At 41.8% G+C, this 16,350-nt stretch overlaps 1 protein-coding gene across 1 annotated transcript in view; it reads right to left on the minus strand.

Annotated features, from left to right (window-relative positions):
- Window positions 1-4,185: 4,185 nt before the first annotated feature.
- LOC131234726 (bifunctional nitrilase/nitrile hydratase NIT4B-like) overlaps window positions 4,186-16,350 on the minus strand; it is a 31,978-nt gene continuing 19,813 nt past the window's right edge. Inside the window, exons 3-5 of the mRNA XM_058231664.1 lie at window positions 13,501-13,794; window positions 6,208-6,489; window positions 4,186-4,638 (exon numbers count right to left, since the gene is read on the minus strand). Of these exons, the coding sequence (XP_058087647.1) occupies window positions 4,487-4,638; window positions 6,208-6,489; window positions 13,501-13,794 (728 nt within the window). The 3' untranslated portion in view covers window positions 4,186-4,486. The remainder of the gene's footprint in view (window positions 4,639-6,207; window positions 6,490-13,500; window positions 13,795-16,350) is intronic.

Genomic DNA, 16,350 nt, shown 5'->3' on the forward strand with positions numbered 1-16,350 from the left:
ATCAAGTAGTCTCCAGGACTGGTCGAAGCAATAATAGAAAATTCTGAAAATTAGTAACAAACCTAGAACTGGTCGAGGATTTTCTTGGACTGGTCGAGCCAGTACTAGGACTAGTCGAACATATTTTAAGACTAGTCAAGAAACAGTCTATATACTTATGAAGTGACCCAATTAAAGTATGCAATCAACAATGACCTAACCTGTGGTCAATCTAGGGTCATTCATACCTTATAAGCGATGTTTGAACATTGAAATATCTTTTACTTTGGTTGATAGTTGATCTTTGATATTCACGAAGCTTGATAACTTGACGTACTTTGAATCTTGAACGTGAAATACTTTTAAAGCTTGAACTTGTGACACTTTGAAGCTTGAATTTGTAGCTTGAACTTAAAGTACTTGAGTTGTATTTCACTTTGAGCTTTAAGTACCAAAGTAAAGTATATTGTCTTGACTTAGATGAAGCTTTGAAAGCTTGAACTATCAGTTGATGTTGTACTTGAACTCTTATACTTGTGATGTTTGAATCTTGAAATGAATCATCTTGAACTTGTACTTGAATATTAAAATGGAACTTCTTGAACTTGAAGACGAACTAAATAAGATACAGATTCCAAGAGGTTTTGGCACTATAAAATTTGACAATCATAGGAGGTAGAAAACATAGCACTTAAAATTTCAGGGACACTCACATCACTGTAGAACCCACCCCAAGCCTACTCACTCCCACTACATTAGATTGGTGCGCATAAAGGTCCATTACCACACACACACACACACACACACACACACACACACACACACACGAGCGCGCACGCGCGCGCACATGCACACCTTTGAACACATGTCATTTGTGTCTAATCTGAACGGTCTATGTGATGTGAAATCCCATGAAATCCCAAGGGACAAATTTTCACCCTGATCTAAAATTCTAGTGGCCCATAGTAAAGAGAAATACAAATCAATGGAGAAAATTGTTTTCATTCTTCATGACCCACCAAAGTTTTGGATCAAAGTACAAATTAGGCCCAAGAGGTTTCATGAGGTGTTGTTTCTCATGGACCGTTCAGATTTTGGAGTCACATAACATACGATGAATTCTCAAAAAAGTTTACACGAGTTCCATAAGAACCGGTGCGCGCATTCAACTATATATATATATATATATATATATATGAAAAGGTTCTATGCGGTCGAGCTCATGGGAACTTTCCATGAGGTCGAACTGTGTGGGCCCCATCGTGATGTGTGTCGAACATCTACATTATGCATTTGATGGGTCCCCTTTAAATTATGGGATATCCCAAGAATCAATCGTATACGGAACTCGGGTGGGCCATACCATCCAAAATCATGTGAAGATATTCCTAAAACATATAAAAGCACTTGGTGGGGCCCACCCGAAATTTGGATGCATCTGAAACTTGGTCTGACCCCTCATCCAAGTGGGACACATAATGGATGAGCTGGACTTGTGAACCACATCTTAATGGGCCCAAGAAATGATTATGAATGTTTTAATGGAGGGTAACCCCTCTCAACTTTTGTATGTGGTGTGGCCCACACAAGTCAAGGATTGACTTGATTTTTAAATCCTAGGCCCACCATGGAATGGTGCATCTGACTGATGGTATAGATGTTCGACACGCATCACGATGGGGCCCACACAACTCAACCTCATGGGAAGTTCGATCGCATGGAGCCTTTTCCATTATGTGTGTGTGTGTGTGTGTGTGTGTGTGTGTGTGTGTGAATTGATACTAAAAGGTCAAACTCATGGGAACTTCCCATGAGGTCCAGCTGTGTGGGCCCACTGTGATATGTGTCCAACATCAACACTGTGCATTTGATGGGTCCCCTTGAGGTTATGGGATATTCTAAAAATCAGCCGTATATGGAATTCAAGTGGGCCATACCATCTAAAACCATATAAAGACATACCTAAAACATATAAAAGTACTTGATGGAGCCCACCTGAATTTAGGATGCGGCACCCCTCATCCAAGTGGGACACACAAAATGGATGGGTTGGATTTGTGAACCACATCTTGGTGGGCCAAATAAATGATTACGAATGTTTAATGGGAGGGTAACTCCTCTCAACTGTTGTATGTGGTGTGGCCCACCCAAGTTATGGATTGACTTGATTTTCAAGTCCTTCGCCCACCATAGAATGGTGCACTTGGTTGATGGGGTAGATGTTCGACATACATCAAAGTGGGGCTCACATAGCTCGACCTTTTATATATATATATATATATATATGGGAAATGGTATTATAAGGCCGACCTCGTGTGAACTTTCTATGAGGTCAAGCTGTGTGGACCCCACAGTAACGTGTGTCAGACATCAACACCATGCATTTGATAGGTCCCCTTTAGGATATGGGATATCCCAAAAATCAGCCCAAACTTAGGTGGGCCATTCCATCTAAACCCATGTGAATACATGCATAAAACATATAAAAGCACTTGATGGGCCCACTTGAGTTTTGGATGCAGCTGAAACTAGGTTTGGCTCTTCATCCAAGTGGTACACACAATAGATGGGCTAGATTTGTGAACCACATATCAGTGGGCCCAATAAAGTTCATAAAGGTTTTAACGGACGAGTAACCCCTCTCAACTATTGTATGTGGTGTGGCCCACCTAAGTCATGGACTGACCTAACTTTTAAGCCCATCGCCCACCATGGAATGATGCATCTGACTGATAGAGTAGATGTTCGACACATATCATGGTGGGGCCCACACAACCTGACCTCATGGGAAATTCCCATGAGGTCGACCTCATAGTACTTGGTGGGGCCCACTTGAGTTTCGATGATATGAAACCAAAATCTGAGCTGATCACCTGATGCAGGGGATATCATCCCGAAATCTGAACCGTTCACCTGATGCAGCGCCCAAAATTTACCCTGATGGGCCATGGCAAAAGGAGATAGTTTCCTCCCTTGATTTGCCTCTCTTTCGTCATGGCCCAACAAAATTTTGAACCAGGGTAAAAGCTAAGCCCTATGGGTTTCATGGGGTGCTGCATCAGGTGGACAGTTCAGATTTTGAGCTCATATCATCAGAAATGAGTTCTCACAAGAACTCGTGCGCAGCCGAGCATCTCTCTCTCTCTCTCTCTCTCTCTCTCTCTCTCTATATATATATATATATATAATGAAGAATCACTGATGTTTGTTTTATAACCAGTTCATGGAAAACACAAAATATCAGCCTTATCCACCAGAAAAGTTTCAATAGTAAGCATTCAATCCAACTGTTCCTTGTGGCCCACTTGAGCTTTAAATCTCCCTTACATTTGGAATCATGTATACAAAGAGCTGTGGCAAAATAGGCGGAGAGAGTGAATATAACACAAACCTCACATTGGGCCCTTGGAGCTTGGGGTCATAGGCAAGCTGCGTCTTCATACTCCAAGATGTCTATTCACATTCTAAAAAAGGTGACTTTAAACCTTTCCCAAAGATATTCTTTTTTAGTATTAAAGCTCTTGGAATTCCATGTTTCTATTGAATTTCTAATTACTTTAAGGAAACCAAGTATATAATTAATAAGTTTCTTTGATGATTTGAAATTAAATTATTTATATATCATATGGCTCTTGGTCTCTCTCTCCAATGTAACATGGTGGAATACACCCATGTCCATTCACTCACAGCGAGTTAAGAAGAAAGATGATTAAACTCAGTTGATCTCAATTGTTGATCAAACAAGAGATGCTGCATAGTAAAGATCTAGACAGTTGAAATCATTCAAGCAATAGTCATCACCATCAAGCTTCATTATTTGGCTCGCCCTTTAATTTATACAAGATTTAGTTTTGTTGAATGCATCAACTCAAAATCCTATTGGTTTATATTAATTGCTAACATATGATATCAAAGTAAGGTTTTTGACTGATGCATTTGACAAACTATTTATGTAAGATAAACCAACCATGAAAAGATTTGATAATCGAACTAATATATGAGTATAAACATATCAACTTCACTGTTGGGTTCAAGTACATATGCTTATAAAGCTTGATAAAAGCTATATACTATTTTGAAGTTCCACATAATGTTGTTTTTTGTAAACCAAATATATGAGCGTGTATTGGTTGAATGTTTAACCATAACGGTTTGGATGTCATACATGCATCACATGGTCCCCAAACTGGAGTCCACCCGTGTATGTAAATTTCCAATCTGAGAGAGAATATATAGCTTTCATCAAATCACCCAAGTATTGTCTGAATCTGGTAGGTACCACCTAATCTGAACCGGTTCAGTCCATAAAAGTTACAGCCGTACCAGCCCCCCGCATCAGCCCAAAATGGCCCCATGCAGGGCAATACTACCCGTTTCGGTGGTGACCGATATAGTACACAGGAGCCAATTTTCAATCCATCCAAACATACACAAGCATAGTTAGGCAGTCATACATACAAAGTAATGGAAAGGAAGATCCAAACTGTGAACCTGTTGAAAGAGGCTGTTACAGTTTTCGAGAGCCTTCAACTTTAGCTCCGGATGTGAACGTGACCGTATTCAAGGGATGGTCCTTAACTGTCAGGCTCAGAATGTCCGGCCTCGAGTAGTGTCCAACCACATCAAATCCAAACTTCGCCCGTGCAATCTCTCCAAGATCTGCACATTATTTGGAATATCAATGCAATGTTTGGAATCAGAACAAGAAAAGGTACCAAGCTTGTATTTTGAGTACGGGTGCAACTTGGGCAGGTTGGGTGGGGTTTAGGGTCAACTTGAGACCGACCCAACCTAAAGGTGACCTGACCCACAAACCAACCCAACCTGAGGTGTCCAACCCGGTTCCAACCCAAATTCCTCTAGACTCAACCCAACCCAACCCAACCCACATACATGTGATTGTTCCCAACCCGACCTAACCCAGCCTGAATTTCCTCAACCTGAACCCAACCTGATTGCAAATTGGGTGGCATTTTCCAACCTGAACCTGACCCGAGGATCTTGACAACCTGAGCCAAAATCAGGTTGGATCAATCAGGCAAAAGTTGCAGCCCTAATTGAATCATTGGCTCCTAAGCATTCAGCTGTCAATAGTGTATTCTACGCTCAATTCTGTAGTGGTGGGGCCCATGATTTGGTGATCCAAAAGTTGATCTGATGGGGGCCCACCGATTGATGGGGTTGCCCAAAATTGTATAACCTTCAACCAGTGTCCAAGAAATCAACAGTTGAGAAAAATTACAGAGATGCTCCGAAAAGGGAGATTATAAGTTCCAGATCTTCAAGTCTGGAATATATATGAATATATATATATATATATATATATATATATATATATATATATATATATATATATATATATATATATATATATATATGGGGGTACATCCCCCATCCCACCATAGGTATTATCATCATATGATCATGGATGATCGGCACATCAGCATCACCCACATATATGAATTGAGCAGATTGGGAAAATATTTCCTCGTGTTTCATGGAAATCCATACAACCCCACATCCGCATGCCGTAGCATGTGCTCAGGTGCATGCATGGGTATCTCTCAGCATAGTGTCTATAAGGTTTGCTCAATCTAGGTGGGCCACACTTGTACACTGAATGTGGATCAGGTGGGCACCAAAAAGAATCAGGTGGGCCACACTTGTACACTGAATGTGGATCACTGCTCAATTCTTCTTAGCCATCCATTTCTTTTTCTCCTCCTTTTTCTTACACTGGCCTGCCCGATAAGCTGACCAGCCTCTTTCTTGGGCCAGAGTACGAAATTGGGCTCACATGATGGACAGCTTGGAACCCTCAGATGCATGCCACATTGGTACATGGGTGGTTACTTATGTAGAACAGCTGGGTCACATGCCCGTCAGATCAGAAAACCTCATGGATGTACTCAATAGTTAAAAGACTCGGGGGGGACTAGGACTGACTCATCCAGTCCTGAATCAAGCTGGGACTTGCCTGGGTTTGGGTGAATTGGTCTGACTCGGCTGAGTTGAGGGTGACTCGTGGTGTTGAACCTTATTGGGCCCAATTGAGTCTGAGTTGACTCGGATGAATCACACGGTACTTGTCCAAGCCTTTGTAACCATGGATCTAGTTCCCTCATTTCTGAATGAAACATGGGCATACCCACTCATGCACACTAGTTTTTGGTATTTACCATATAAGAATAATTTGAACAGAATTGATTGCAAAGGAGGTAGTCATACCGAGATCAGCAGAGATGAGGGCCTCTCCTTCATAACTGGGTCCCGCCAAAACAGCTCCTGACGGAGAAATAATCACACTGCCTCCGGAGCATACAACTGAGTCCGGCGAAAGTTCATCATCTGTACCACCAAATACGTATTCTGGTGGAGGCGGATAGTCTTTCCTTCGGCAGAACTGGTTCGCTGACAAAACAAAACATCCGCCCTCAAGGGCAATGTGGGTCATTGACGCTTGCCATACGTCCCGGGAATCAGCTGTTGGAGTGCAATAGATCTCAATGCCTACGGAAACATAGCAGTTTCATGAGAGATGCAGGGGCTAGTAGTTAAGGGTGTGCTTGGATGTACACAAAGATTTTCAGTGGAAGCATTTTCAATCCACCAGCAGTTGAAGGAGAGAATGCAAGTGCAGCAAAAGGTTAATGGCAATAATTCCTCGAAGGTGCCAAAATCACATTAACATTTGCAGTAGGATGAACTGTAAGGCCATTGGCTTTAGGATTCGTATGTCACCCATAGGATCTGTTTTGTTACGTGTGCGTCCGTAGCTAAAACTGAGATGGGTTCCGATAGGATCCCCCCTTCCTTAAAGATCAAACATGAAAGTTTCCTCTCCTCTGGTACTAGTAGTTGTTGTGCAGCACGCCAACAACGCTAGTGAACCGAGATCCAATCTCCAGTCTCAACCACAAACGATAAATAGAAAGAAATATAATCTAGAAGTAGAATCAAAGCATTCCAAACAAACCACAAGACAAGATATACGTGGAAAAAACCCCAACAAGGGTAAAAAACTACTGTGCAAAACTTCCACTATGAAGAAAACGAGATTACAAGCAATATACTAACCTTTTCTCTTTAGATGTATAAAGAAAACCATTTGCCCACACTTTTGAATAACTCCCATAACCTTAGAATAGCCCTAGGGACCCCTTTTTATAATTTAGGCAACTTCCATTTCGCACCCTTGCAAAACCGCCTCAAATTTCCGCAGTCCGTATTCCGCAAAACGAATCTGAGTAACCTCGACTAGTCCATCACCACGGACCTAGAAAATCATAGTTCGCTGGACTTTGAGTCGAGTACGGATGTGGCTCCACATCTCAACAATCTCCCACTTGGAGACACATCACCATAAACATTCGTCTTCTACATCCGGAGTGCACCACCTCCCTGTCTTCAAGCCTAAAGACCAATCAAAGCTGAACAGAGCTTCAGCTTCTCCTGTGTGACCGCCTTGGTCAGCATATCCGCAAGATTCTTACTTGTATGAATCTTTTCCAGAGCAATCGATTCATCTTCCAGTAACGAGCATATGAAGTGATATCTGATGTCAATATGCTTGGTCCTTCAATGAAAGGCTGAATTCTTAGTCAAGTGTATTGCACTCTGACTGTCATTATTCAGCTTGCAATCTGCTTGCTTCTTACCTAAGTCTTCCATGAAACTTTTCATCCATACCATCTCCTTGCATGCTTCTGTAGCTGCAACATATTCTGCTTCCGTTGTACTGATAGATACTATCTTCTGTAACTGAGAGACCCAACTGACTGCAGCACGACCCAGAGTAAAGACATAACTTGTAGTGCTTCTTCTGCTGTGGATATTTCCTGCCAAATCTGAATTTACGTAGCCTTGTAGCTTGATTTTCGATCCTCAATAACACAGCCCTACATCCACAGTACCTACCAGGTATCTGAGGATCCACTTCACAGCTTCTCAATGTTCCTTCCCGGGATTGTTCATGAACCTGCTAACAACTCCCACTGCTTAAGCAATGTCTGGCCTCGTGCTCACCATAGCATACATGAGACTCCCAATAGCTGACATGTATGGGACTTTAGCCATGCAGTCTCGTTCCTCCTGCGTCTTCGCACCTTGCTCCTTAGAAAGCTTGAAGTGATTGACTAATGGAGTGCTAACCGGCTTAGCACCTCCCATATTGAATCGATCAAGTACTTTGGCTATGTACTCTGCCTGTGACAAAACTAGTTTCTTGTTTTCCCTGTCACGCTTTATCCTCATGCCTAGGATTTATTTTGCAGCTCCTAAATCCTTCATGGTAAATTCTCTAGACAGTTGTCTTTTGAGATCTGAGATGTCCTTCATGTTTGATCCGGCCAGAAGCACATCATTAACGTACAGAAGAAGGATGATGTATGACGTATTAAACTTCTTCGAATAGCAACAGTGGTCTGCATGACATATCTTATAACCGTTTCCCGACATGAAACTGTCGAACTTCTTGTACCACTGCCTCAAGGCCTGCTTCAGGCCATGTAGACTCTTCTTCAGTTTACACACCTTGTTCTCCTTTCCTGGTGCCACGTATCCTGTCGGTTGATGTATATATATCTCTTCTTCAAGGTCCTCATGAAGAAAGGCTATCTTAACATCTAGCTGCTCTAGATGTAAGTCCCCTGTAGCCACTATACTCAAAACCATGCGAATCGTAGACATTTTCACTACCGGTGAAAATATTTCAGTGAAATCGATACCTGCCTTTTGTTGAAACCCTTTCACAACCAATCTAGCCTTGTATCGTTTCGAACCATCGTGCTCCTTCAGTCTGTAAACTCACTTGTTATGAAGAGCTTTCTTACCCTTAGGTAGAGTAACTAGCTCCCATGTACGATTAGACTCAAGAGAGTCTATCTCATCATCCATGGCCTGCTCCCACTTAATCCGTGTATCTGACTGTAATGTCTCTTCAAAACACTTTGGTTCATCATTATCTGTCAGCAATAGATAATGTAAGAAGGGTGAGTATCGAACCGTGGGTCTCCTCTCCTGAGTAGACCTCCTCACAACCGGTGTCTGTGGCTCTGCCTCATAATGCTCCTGTGCATGATTATCCTGTGGCACTGTAACACCCATGTCCGGTAACTCTTCTAACTCTACGAATTCTTTCTCACCGGCCTTATTTTGCTGCATATTGTCCTTATGCATCACCTTTTCATTGAAGACTACATCTTTGTTTCTGATGATTTTCTTGTTTTCTGTATCCCAAAAACGGTAGCCAAAATCATGTTGCCCGTAACTTATAAACGTGCACCTCCTGGACCTTGCATCCAGCTTGTTTCTGTGCTCTACATCAATGTGAACATATGAAGTGCAACTGAACACTTTGAAATGTGAAAGGTTTACTTCTTTCTCAGTCCACGTTTCTTCTGGTACCCCACCATCCAATGGTGCTGAGGGACTTCTATTGATGAGATATGTGGCAATATTCACAGCATCTGCCTAAAACGTCTTAGGCAATCCTGCATGTAGCCTCATACTCCTGGCGCGCTCAAGAATGGTCCTGTTAATGTGCTCGGCCACACCGTTCTGTTGCGGTGTCCCTGGAATTGTTTTCTGATGTTTGATTCCATTTGCTGCACAATACTCCTCAAACCTCTTATCACAATACTCTCTCCCATTATCTAATTTGAGACATTTTACTGTTTTATTTGTCTCATTTTCTATCATAACTTTCCACTTCTTAAATATATCAAATACATCAGATTTATGCTTTAAGAAATAGACCCACAGTTTTCTACTATCATCATCAATAAAAGAAACAAAATAACATAAGCCACCAAGAGATGATACATATGCGGTCCCACACATCAGTGTTACAAGCTCCAACAGATGCGTCTTTGGAGCGCGTCCTGTTTTCTTGAAAATTACCCTCTTCTGCTTGCCATACATGCAGTCCTCGCAGAATTCCAAGTCAATAGACTTCAGCCCTGGTAACTTCTCTTTTGACAATAGCACTTTCATCCCCTTCTCACTCATATGTCCCAACCTCTAATGTCATAACTGCCCATTCACTCCAGTTGATGTAACTGCAAGTGAACTATACGATCCTGAAGTCACGTACAAAGTACCTTCCTTCTTGCCTTGAGATATCACCAAGGCATCTTTTGTGATCTTCCAGGAATCACTGGTGAAGGTTGTCACATCCGATATCGGCCAACTGTCTCACTGAGATCAAGTTCTGTTTCAAACTCGATACATGTCTGACATCCCTCAATTTCAAAACCGTTCCATCTTTCTGATTTATATGAACGTCTCCCTTTCCAACAATACTGCACGGCTCATCATCACCCAGGTAGACTCTCCCGAAGTCACCTGATATATAATCACGCAGAACTTCCTTACATGAAGTGACATGAAACGAAGCACCCGAGTCTATGACCCAAGACTTATTCCTCGCATCAAGAGACAAGATCAACGCCTCTGTATCACTCCTCAGATAAATTCACTGAATCCTTCCCGCCTGAGAGCTTCCTTCTTGTTTCTTAAGCGCTCTGTAATCACGTTTCATATGCCTTTTTTTTCCACAATGCCAACACCCGTCTTTGTCTTTCGGTCCCTTGGACTTCTTCCTCGACTTAAAACATCCGTGTTTATTGCCTCCTTTGTTCAGCAATCTTCCTCTTCCTTCAACGTTTAGAGCATTCCCGTAGTCCCCTGAAACTCCCGATGTCTTTCTTCTAGATTCTTCGCTGAGAATTAGACCACCCACATCATCGAATTTCAGTTTTGTCGACCCTGAAGAATTGCTCACAGCAATCACCAAACCATCCTAACTGTCTGACAAACTGGACAAGATCAATAACGCCCTAACCTCGTCCTCAAAAATAATGCCAACGGATTCCAACTGGCTCATGACTGTATTGAACTCATTTAGATGTTTAGCCACGCTCCCACCATCTGACATCTTCATGTTGAATAGCCGTTTCATGAGATGAACCTTGTTGGACGCTGAGGGTTTTTCATACATCGTAGCTAGGGCATGCATTAATTCTTTTGTGTTTTTCACCTTATATATATTGAAGGCGATGCTCTTAAGACAAAGAGAGTCAGATCGTTCCTAAAGCCTTCCGATCCAATAAAAACCATTCATCATCTGTGATCTTCTCTAGTTTCTTCTCTTTTCCTCTTAAAGGAATATAGAGGTCCTGATACAGATAATCCTCCATCTACATCTTCCAGAATGCAAAGTTTGAACCATCAAACTTCTCAATTCTAGTCTTCCCTTCTTCCGTCATCGCTCCTAATTGAACTAAACCAATAGCTCTGATACCAGTTGTTGCGTAGCACGCCAACGACGCTAGTGAACCGAGATCCAATCTCCGATCTCACCCACAAACGATAAACAAAAAGAAATACAATATAGAAGTAGAATCAAAGCATTTCAAGCAAACCACAAGACAAGATATACGTGGAAAAACCCCAACAATAAAAAAAACCACGGTGCAAAACTTCCACTATGAAGAAAACGAGATTACAAGCAATATACTAACATTTTCTCTTTAGATGTATAGAGAAAACCCTTTGCCCACACTTTTGAATAACTCCCATAACCCTAGAATAGCCTTAGGGACCCCTATTTATAGTTTAGGCAACTTCCCTTTCGCACCCTTGCGAAACCGCCTCAAATTTCCGTAGTCCGTATCAAATCCGCAAAACGAATCTACATAACCTCGACTGGTCGAGTGGACCCTCAACTGGTTGAGCAAGGGCCTCGACCGGTCGAGCACCACGGACCCAAAAAATCATAGCTCGCTGGACTTTGAGTCGAGCCAGCCCTCGACTAGTCGAGTGGGCCACTCGACTAGTCGAGCGGCCCTGTCCAGATGTGGCTCCACATCTCAACAGTAGTTACATTGAAGAAAGAAAGGGGCTCTCGCTTTCAAATTTTCTTCTAGAAAACCCAACCCCATAGCCATTTATTAAAAATAAAAAAACACGCCATAGAAATCTACTCCTTACTTGAACTGCCATTAAGGACCAACGAATATTTCATTATTGATTCATTCTTCCTTCCAACTTCTACTTTCTAAATTACTTATTCGATTTCAACATAAATTAAATGTAAAATTATTGAGTAGCCTACTTCCCTTCGAATGATGAATCCCATTGAAGGAATGCTACAAAACTCATAAGGGATCTACTTGTCTGTGTATCCTTCCATTCGATCTTTTAGACCAAGTAACGCCATGATGTCCCCTAAAGTATATATGTGTTGGATAGACGTCTATAACCATGCCATTGTTGTTCATTTGGATAGAAATCTCTTTCTAAAAGAAAAGGAATGGCTAATCTCCATATATGTATCCTTCTATAGATCTGTTTAGGAGCCCCCAAGAAATCACAAAAAGGGTAGATGATCCTAGCTGTCAATTGAAGAGTTGTGCGTATTGAATGTCAGTGGCCTTCTAGAGTCTGATGCAAGACAATTAACCACTTGCTCTAAAAGCTTGAACCGATAGAGCATGGCGAATTAATCCTTTTATTTCATAGTCCAGGCCCCAAATCCATGAGTTAGGATCTCGGTCGAACCCTCTTCGTGGGCCCCAAATCCATGGGTTCCAGCCCATCATGGGCCCCAAATCCATGGGCTCCACCTCACACGGGCCCCAAATACATGGGTTCTACGGGCCACCCACCCCGAGTGTCCACCTGCATCCCACAGGCCACCCCACTCAAGCTTAGTGTGAAAATGTCCCCACATTAATCACCCCCGGCGAGGAGTCTGGAACACGAGACCTCCCGCTCTGATACCAATTTGATGCATGACAATTAACCACTTGCTCTAAAAGCTCGAACTGACAGAGCATAGCAAATTAATCCCTTTATCTCATGGCCCAGGCCCCAAATCCATGTGTTAGGTCCTCGGCCGAACCCTTTTCGTGGGCCCCAAATCCATGAGCTCCACCTCACACGAGCCACCCGCCTCACACGGGACCCAAATCCATGGGGTTCTACGGGCCACCCACCCCGAGTGTGCACTTGCATCCCACGGGCCACCCCACTCGAGCCTGGTGTGAAAATGTGGTCCCCTAGAATTCTTTCTTCTTCTTCTTTTTTTCTTAACACCAGTAAACTTGTAGCAAGTACTCCAATCAGCGGCTAGGAGCATCCAAATGGTGTGATTAGTGGTATAGCTCAATAGTGGTAGGTTGCAACAGATGAATTATCCAGATCTCACGCACCTCCACATGTACGGAACTAAATGATATTGAGGGCTTGATAACTGACTTAGATGTGAACTATAGCTGCACAAAGCATGAAGCAAAGCAGCAACAGATTTGGGTGCAAGAGTGGGGAAGCATCTATTTCAAAATGTTTTCAAGTAGGAAGTGGGAGCGGCTTGTGAACCCAAAAGAACAATTTGAGACAGGAGCGACACCTGCATAGAAGGATCGTGCAACTAAGATATAAACAATAAAGTCAAGATCCACTTTCAAATAATAATAAATAAATAAAACTACAGCAAAAGCCTAGTGACAAAAGGTTTACCTTTCCCATATAACGCTGTTCTTAAAAGGGGCATCTTATTCTCCCAGCAAATGAGAGCACCCATCTTTCCAATTGGAGTATCAAAGACAGGAAGAGTCGATCCATCTCCAAAACCCCATATCAGACGTTCCAATGCTGTCGGCATGAGTTTGCGATGCTTCCCCATGTACTGGCCTTGAGAATCAAAGAAGAGAACTGTACAATAAAGCGTATATCCTGCCCTCTCTATCACACCCATTACTAAATAAACCTTATATTTTCCAGCAAGTTCTGCCAACTTATCAACTTCAGGACCTGAATGCATACGTTGTGATAACATTGATTAAAGGGTTAGAATGCAAAGGATGACATTTGCCTTCCTATTAAATAAACCAGAAGCTCTTTTAAAATAAAATAAAATAAATAAAATAAAAATAAAAATTAATGAGGACTTTGCCCAACTAATCCAGAAGCTCGAAACAGTAAACCCATTCAATAAACACGAGTAAATGAAAACCTGTTCAAGACTCCACTTTTTACGAGAAAGGAAAGAAAAAGTAGAACATCCAGTGGTTTTTGTGAAACATGATCAGAATTGCTAGATTGGAAGTTATGATTGAGCAAGCATAGGGCCTGTTTGGATATGGGCAAAGTAGTGTCATGAGTAGCAATCTATGGCATGATGTCAAGGTTAGCTGGTCATGGATATGCTGTTGCTGGCTAGTTGTTCCCTCCCTTGTTTCAATCACCCTGTATCATGGATAAGATAGATTGTGGCACACGTAGGGAAATTGAAGATTGGAGGCACACTTACACAAGTGCATGTGTACATTTGACAAATGTGCCACATTTTTTAGTGCTTGAAGATTGATGGTGACACATATGCACATGTGGGATGCTTAAACTTGGACGGTAGCACATGTGGCACATTGAGACAGGTCACACACGTGCATGGATAAATATGATTCTCATGTGCACTGAAACTACAAAGTGTCATTGACATGTAGTTCTACCTGTCCACCGGAGACACCCAATCAATGGTCCAATGGTCACATATCCATAAATACCTGTCCAAAAGTTCATTGGTTCCCATACACAAGGGGGTCAGTGACATGTAGTTCCACCTGTCTACTAGAGATGCCCCAATCAATGGTCTAATGGTCACATATCCATGACTACCTGTCCAAAAGTTCATTAGTTTCCATACACAAGGGGGTTGGCAAACCATAGACATACATGGTTGGCCATGACTACTAGTTGGGACACACCTTTGCCCAAATCCAAACATCCCCAAAGATTACCACTACATCAGTAACCCATTTAGGGAAGATGGCAACATAAAATGAAGGGGATGACCCAAATGAATGCCAATAGGCTCCTAACTTTTCCGAGAGAATACAACAACGCGCTTCAGAGACTAAAGTTTCATGACACTCAGCACTCTTAAAAGCATTTAATCAGGCCCAAAAATTTGCCACTTCATCCGCAAGTGGAACCTCAAATAAGGGTTTAAGGGGGAATCTTGGTCATCATTACCGTTATCTTAACCTTTCTCCCAACAATTTGGAATCAGCCTTTAAATGGTAGATTGGCAAAAGTTTATGATGAGAATAAATCGCAAGACTCTCTTCCGAGATCTAGTGTAAACTGTCTCTCTTTATATAGGTAATTCTTTCCCGCTTTAATACAGTTTTTTAAAAATAAATTTGTTATCCTTCAAAAAAATAAGTGAAATTCTACGATTGGCTGGCAATCGGACATCAACCTTCCTGTTTTACTCGGGCAATAGAACTGACCATAGCGGTGGCTCGAACTGACAACACTAGCATGCCAACACAGTCCCACCCAGTACTAATATGGTATTAAAAAACAATAAGGCTACAGCCATATTGGCCGTTACGTGAAGGAAATGATCACCCTCATTACTCGATACAGAGGTGAATTGGTCTATTATAAAATAAAATTAAAAATTTTTTTTTTAAAAAAAAGAAGGGGACATCTGTTTGTATTGGCACTGTAACAGGGTCGATACAGCTTTACTACAGGCCGGTTCGGCCATAAAGAACCCATTATGAAAGTTCTTATATTCAATTTTTCTCTTGCTTTTCTTCTTTATTCGTTGCTACCATGAAGGAAGCTAAGAAAATAATTTTAAACTACATCAAGGCCTATTTTATGGATCAAAGCACAAGAATTGAGTGAGATTTGACAAACCAAAGCGGAGTGGACCATTTTGGAAAACATCCAAAGAAGGGGAAAACCGTCACCTTTTTTTTTAAATCTTTCTTTGTTGCATTTATGTAATTGGCCCTATTCTGTCAAATTATGCTTGATTTGTGTTCAATTGGGCCTCTTTGGTCACCCATATCAGGTCTAAATCAGCCCAACTTGCTCGATCAGGGGTGACTTGGGGCATCAAACTGGATTAGGTCCCACCAAGTCGAAGCTGACTCGCCCGAGTTTTAAAACCATGCAAAGGGCACAACATCATGGAAGTAATATTTCAAAGAAACAACAACAATCTAATCTCTAAACCTCATGGAGATCCAAAACTTTCCCTTTCCTGATTTCCACTTGATTCATCTTGACTTTATCCACAGTTTTCACTTTAATTGAAAATCTTTTGGAAGGACGTGGCCCACTATCTGATCTTGTACACCATCATGTCAAACAACGTGAAGCCACTCGCCACACAGGCTGGGCAAAACCAAAATTTTGATGAGGCACAGATATTTCAAAATTCAGGTTTTTAACAGCCCCAGCATAGGCTGTTGATAACACTTCATGGTGGAATACGGCAATCATTGAAAATACAGTCAGGCATATGTGGTTTTCAGGTATGAATAATGTTACTTACATATTCACTAAGTG

The sequence above is a fragment of the Magnolia sinica genome, chromosome 19 (genome assembly GCF_029962835.1).
Source record: "Magnolia sinica isolate HGM2019 chromosome 19, MsV1, whole genome shotgun sequence".
In the NCBI taxonomy this organism is placed as follows: Eukaryota; Viridiplantae; Streptophyta; class Magnoliopsida; order Magnoliales; family Magnoliaceae; genus Magnolia; species Magnolia sinica.